Here is a 6,000-nt window from a genome sequence, read left to right as displayed (position 1 = left end):
CAATGAGGAAAGGTATACCCTTTTAAAATTAAAATGTTCAGCTGTACACACACAAGAGAGGAAACCTACACATTGGGAAGGAAGCCTATCATAACTTAAGCATTTGCTGAAATATACATTGAGCACTTCCGAGTGTGCAAAGCACTTGGAATACATTCTCAGTTGCTCCTTACAACGGCGCTGTGAAGGATTCTTGTATTCTCCCCTTTGTTGGAGGGCTGGAGAGGCCAAGATAGCTTAATGCAGGTAACCATTTTAGGTTTACTCGACAGCAATTGAACTGGAAGCCTCCAGGCTACACCTTGCATTCAGTCCCCAAAAGGAAATGGTGCACAAGCCTAACAAAGTTCTGCTTTTGGGAATTCCCCTTCTTGCTTTTCTAGTTACTCATTGCAGTCTGTACTAATGCCCACTTTGCCTTATGCTGCTTCCAGCACCATTTTCAAACATGCTACCTGGATTCCCCCCCCCCCCCCCATAAGACATTGAAATGTTAAAAACAGAGACGCGCTTGCTGTATCCGAGAACAACCACAGGAGATGCACCAAGGGAATGATTAGAGAACTGAGTAGTGAAAGATGTATTAACTTTAAAAATACAATTATTTCAAATATACAAATAAAATGAGCTTTCTTTCTTTGTATTGCACATCTCTACAAAAAGAGGAGGAAGGGGCAAAGAACATACCCAAAGCGCTTGGGTTCAAGGACGAACCCTCTCAAAACTCCCACCACCCAGAAAAACCAAGCCTTAAAATGGCTTGGGATATTTGCTTCTGTCCCAGCCAGCCAAAATGCGGCAAAAGAACCAGCGGCTTTTCCCTCTTCCTCGCCTGGATAGTGGGGAAAGCTGTTTGGCACATACACACATCACAACATCAAGCCCTGGCTTCTTTAAAAAGTTAAAGGGCGGCAAGTGCCGTCTTTGGGGATTTCTCATGATGGGTGACAACATGGAGTGCAAATCCCAAAAACGTTTGCTGGCCAATAGACCAACACAAAAGATTACAAAAGGGACGCGGTGCCTGATCCACCAAAGAGCTGCCTGACTTGGTTGCAGCTCAAACACATGGAAAGTGTGCCGTTGCACACTTGCTTGTGTAAAAACCCCATTTATTTTAGTACCACACGCACGGGGCCTTTCGCAAACTGCCTAAGATGGTTCATACCCAGCCCTCAAGCACAAGGGTTGGCCCAATTTAATCTTGTATCATTCATTCATCTCTTTATCTCCTGCGTCCTTAATATATACTCATTCTTTAAAGCATCTTAGCCGATACCTGGCTGCTCAGGATGAGGTCAGCAAGCCTCTACCTGCTTCCCCACCTCCCATTTTTCACCTGGACGAAACGGACAAGACACAAAGAAGAGACACGTAGTTTCCGCAGGGAAGAGGAGGAAGAGGAAGGGGAACGAGTGGCACAGACATCGACACAGCTGGGGCGCTGGTTGTGAGTCTCTGTACATGGTGCGCAGCCCAAAGAGAGGGGCAGGATCCACTTGGTTTTACCCTCGGCAGCAGCCTGTGCCTTTCACCTCCTTCTTGACATAGTCGTGGAGCTTGAAGCGGGGCTCGTGAGGCAGCTTCATGGACCTGTGCTTCAGCTCCCTGCAAATACAAGCGCATCAGTCTCTTGCAAAGCCATCAATTCAAAAGCCTGGCCCTGTTCTTCTGGAAAATCAGTCCGCAAAGGAATCTTGCAGCACCTTTGAGATCAACTGAAAAGGGGAAGTCGGCAGCATGGAGCTTTCATAGGCTAGACTCTAGGAAAGCTCATGCCACCAACTTCTCTCTTTCAGCCTCAAAGGAGATACCTTTGCCAGGGTCTGAATCCTTATTCATCCATGGAAACTCATTGGGATGCTTTGGGCAAGTCACACTTTCTCAGCCTCAAAGGCAAGGCGAATAAGCCTAAATTTTAGGTGCGCCATAAGCTGGAAATGTCTTGATGGCACACAACGACAAAGACCAGTGGCGGCCCAAAATGCTAGCTAACATGGGTGGATTTTGTTAAATTTATGTCTTGATATTCTGTGCACACATAAGGATTTATCAGCAGTGAAACTGAAATAAAAGCAAAGGTAACTAGATTAAAAAAAATGCATTAATAAAAGAATAATGGCCTCTAATCCATTAAGGTGAACATCCAAAATCCTCTTTGTGGGCTCTTCAGATGGGAGTCCATGTGTAGGTGATGCATTAGACCTACATGTAATACTGTACTGAGGAAATCTGATAATCATAAAGCATATAAACAAACACATAATGGATTTTGCATCAAAATATATTCCATATTCCCATTTGCATCAAAGAGAAGAGTCCTTAAAATATATTTAAAGCTTTCATGAAAGCGATGCATGGAAACGCCAGGTTCAGTTGCAACTTAGTGGAGGAAAGAATTCAATAGCTAGGCTTACAAACCATAGGAAAAGCATAACAGTCACGTGCCTGGCTTGGAAAAACAAATGCTGGCAAACCATTTTTAAAAGAAGGCAAGCTCTTACTTGGCGATGGCTGTGAAGGCTAAGTCAACATTCAAGCCGCTCTTGGCGCTGGTCTCCATGAAGGGCACTCCATATTCCTTTAACAGACACACACAGAAAGGGTATTTAGTGTCCACGGATTTCCCAATGTTGTCACTTTTCAAGGCAGGGAAGGCAAAGGGTGGCCCATTAGTAGCTTTTGGAGTCCCTCAAAACTCCCCAAACCTTAACCTTTTTTGCATAGATTTTCAGGCAAATCCTGGCTGCAGTCTGTTTTTCCATCTACCCAAATATCCTCCAAAATCCAAAAGGTCAGCTGAAATTAAGCCAAAATGGCAGCTGGAAGTGATGTTACTTCTGGCGTCTTGAAATGCAATGGTGATGCCCCTGGGGTGGGCATGGGGAGACCACTTATTCCTATTGTTTGGGCACCACCACTTATTCCTATTGTTAGTTCCCATTGTTCGTTGCCCACCAAGGATTTAGGCCATCTAAAGGCAGGCATTAGGGCTATGAAGTGATGCTGAGAGAGCCAAATACATTCAGGAGTTCTGTATGAAAATTCTCCATGGTTGAATGCAGAATCCTCGCTGGCCATTTTTCCAGTTGGAGCCACAGAATCCATGACTCAATGATAAGCCAACACTTGTATATCTTGTATTGACTCAGTGGGTCTGACTTGGTTGGAACTAACCATAGGAATAAGTCACAGTGTTTAGAACATGGTGCTATGTGATTCCAACTCCCCAACATTTTGTACATTTTCTTTGGGAATTTTGCAACAAGGACGCGCTACATCTCCAAGATTATTCATCAGTGAGTGTTACTATACGTCTTACGTCTACCAGAAGTTGCACTGTAGGACCTACAAATGCTTACAGAAGTGTTCTCTCTAGGAATTTCTTGGTCCTCCAGTGCAACTTTTGGCGGTCATTGACCACAGAGTTGTGCTGGAAGGCCTAGAGAGAACAATAATCAAATCCATGAATAATCTCAAGTCCGCAAATGTCAAAGCTGCAAACATAGAGGGCTGACTGTATTTCCTATGGCTTGCCAAGTAAAAAACCATTACAAACAGAAAGAGAGAAGCAGTGTGGTGTAGTGGTTTGAGTGTTGGACTATGACTCCTGGAGACCATGGGATCTCACTGGGTTACCTTGGACAAGTCCTATTTTCTAAGACTCAGCAGATGGCAATGAGAAACCTCTTCTGAATTAATCTTGCCAAGACAATCCCATGGGTTGCCATAACTTGGACTCATCTTACACTACACATAACAACATGCAATGACAACAACCTGGAGAAATGCAATACTGCAAGAAAGAAAGGGGATGAACCAATCTAGGCAGATTTAGCCCTGTGACTTCAGCAGCAATACAATGCTCTGCAGGCATGTGTCATGCAAATACATCAAAATGCAAAGAGGGAAAGCAAGCGAGCCGACAGAGCGATGTAGGGAACGGAGAGTAACAGATGTAGATTACGTTTTATAAAAAAGTAAATCGATTGGCCTGTATCCAGTTATGTCCTTGCGGAGGCGTGAGCCTGTGCAGCTTGCATGCATTAGTGTCCCTTGCAGCAAAATCTCCATTCACTTGCTTTTTTAAAGTCCACGCAGCTGTTCCTTTTCAGAGGCAGCGCAAGGGTGAGCTACCTCATCTAACGCAACCATTTTTATTTCCACCAAGTTGGTTGTACAACTCTCTTGTACATCTGCATGTGCAATGCCATATATAGCCCAGTGCAATGCCACTAATGAGCATTTCACTCTCTTGAGCATTGCATTACACTGCACAAACACATTACTACTACTTTACACTCAGTGCCAGAAGAGTGCAGAAGATCGCATACCTTGGCTAACTTCTCCCCGTCTTCCCGTTTTACCACTCGTTCCTGGGTTGAGTCCACCTAGAAGAAGGAACAAGATGGCAACCGCAGTTCAGAACCCAGAAACATTTTTGGGATTTTGTGGATTGTTCTACTCAGTGGCATCTTCTCGGTATTAAATGTTTTATTCTTATTTTCACAATAAAATCCCAACAAACATCAGATGTACCACCATCATATTATAGCATCTCTACTATTGAGTGTAGTGCAGCTATTAATTCATCTGTATTATATCTATTATAATATCTATCACACTCATTGTTGACCTTACATTCCCCTTATGTTCAATCGATTCCCTTCCTATACTTTCCTTTACCTAACACCTTACTTCTTAATCTCTCCTTAATCCCTCCATCTCTGTCCTATCTTCCCTTACTTTCTTCTACTCCTCCTTCACTCCCTTCCTATTCCTCACTTCACTCCTATCTTCCTTTCATTCATCCTTCTCTCCTTCCCTTTCCTTCCCATCTTCCTACGTCTTCTTCCACTTGCACTTCCCTCTTCTACATACCTTACTCTCTTCATCTTCATATCTTTCTTGGTGTCTTCTATCTCTCTATCAATTCATTCTTTCCTTTCCCATATTAAAAATTCCAATTTATACATTCAATATCTTCAGGGCAAGGCAGGGAGGACATTGAAATTAGGGAGACTCTGGACCCCTCCATTCCCTTCTATCCCTCACAAAATGGCTCCCATTTGTGCCAAGCAAAGTCCGGCAGATTCTCTCCCGCTGTCGGACCCAAAACTACCCAACTCACCTTGTTCCCCAGCAACATAAGAACCACATCTTGCTTTGCGTATTCGTGGATCTCTGTCAGCCAAGCCTAGGAAAGAAAAGGGGAGAAGAGAAAGAATAAGTAGATGAGCAAAAAAAATGAGAAAGCAGGAGGAAAGCCTGTTCCAGAAGGTGCTTCAAGAGCCTTCCCAGAAATACGCCAGCGGCCATGGAAGCATATGCAGGATTTTGGGAGTTGCAATTCTTTTAAAAGGGGAAATTAAGTCCAGCTCTGATTCTGTAAGGATGTGTTGCAAATATATCTTTTTCTACCCCAGTCCAATGAATACGCTGCACACCCAAGCAGACATACCTTCTGTTTTCTTTACCATCTTTATACAGTGTCCTTTCACCCTATTCTTAAAATTCCCATATCACAAGTTTGAGGCACCCTCTTCCATGTGCAAAGCCTTCTGTTTTGTTGTGTATGATTAAAACACTATTTTCTAAAGATGTTTGCTTATTGCATCTCGTCCTGCCATGGGCTCCAAGGCAATGTGCAATGGATAAAAACATTGACTTCATTAAATACGTTTCTAAAAACCACCCAAAACCTCTCTTTAAAGAGTTTTAAAACTGAATGGTACAATATTCCTCAAAGATGGCATCTATTCATCACAGAGTCATTGAACTCTCTCCTTTTCTTCTCCTTTCTTATCCCTTTCCATGCTTTTTTCTTTCTGTTGTGTTACTAGAAAGTGGCTTGCTGGTGCACCATCGTTTCCGTTGAAGGCAACATTGATTGTAAACTAGGCACAAGATGGTGCCAAAGAGACATTGCTAAGACTGGGGAAAAGGTGTCTCTGTTTGCAAAATGCCAGAAAACAGCCAGTCCTAAGTGCTGCAGTTCAG

At 43.4% G+C, this 6,000-nt stretch overlaps 1 protein-coding gene across 1 annotated transcript in view; it reads right to left on the bottom strand.

Moving 5' to 3' along the window:
• Nucleotides 1-6: 6 nt before the first annotated feature.
• The window catches only part of RAB26 (RAB26, member RAS oncogene family), a 111,115-nt gene continuing 105,121 nt past the window's right edge, over nt 7-6,000 (bottom strand). The window contains exons 6-9 of the mRNA XM_042438376.1: nt 5,132-5,197; nt 4,335-4,391; nt 2,505-2,581; nt 7-1,608 (exon numbers count right to left, since the gene is read on the bottom strand). Coding sequence (XP_042294310.1) covers nt 1,506-1,608; nt 2,505-2,581; nt 4,335-4,391; nt 5,132-5,197 — 303 coding nt within the window. The 3' untranslated portion in view covers nt 7-1,505. The remainder of the gene's footprint in view (nt 1,609-2,504; nt 2,582-4,334; nt 4,392-5,131; nt 5,198-6,000) is intronic.

Source organism: Sceloporus undulatus, chromosome 8 (genome assembly GCF_019175285.1).
Source record: "Sceloporus undulatus isolate JIND9_A2432 ecotype Alabama chromosome 8, SceUnd_v1.1, whole genome shotgun sequence".
In the NCBI taxonomy this organism is placed as follows: Eukaryota; Metazoa; Chordata; class Lepidosauria; order Squamata; family Phrynosomatidae; genus Sceloporus; species Sceloporus undulatus.
This window is presented reverse-complemented; position numbering and strand designations above follow the sequence as displayed.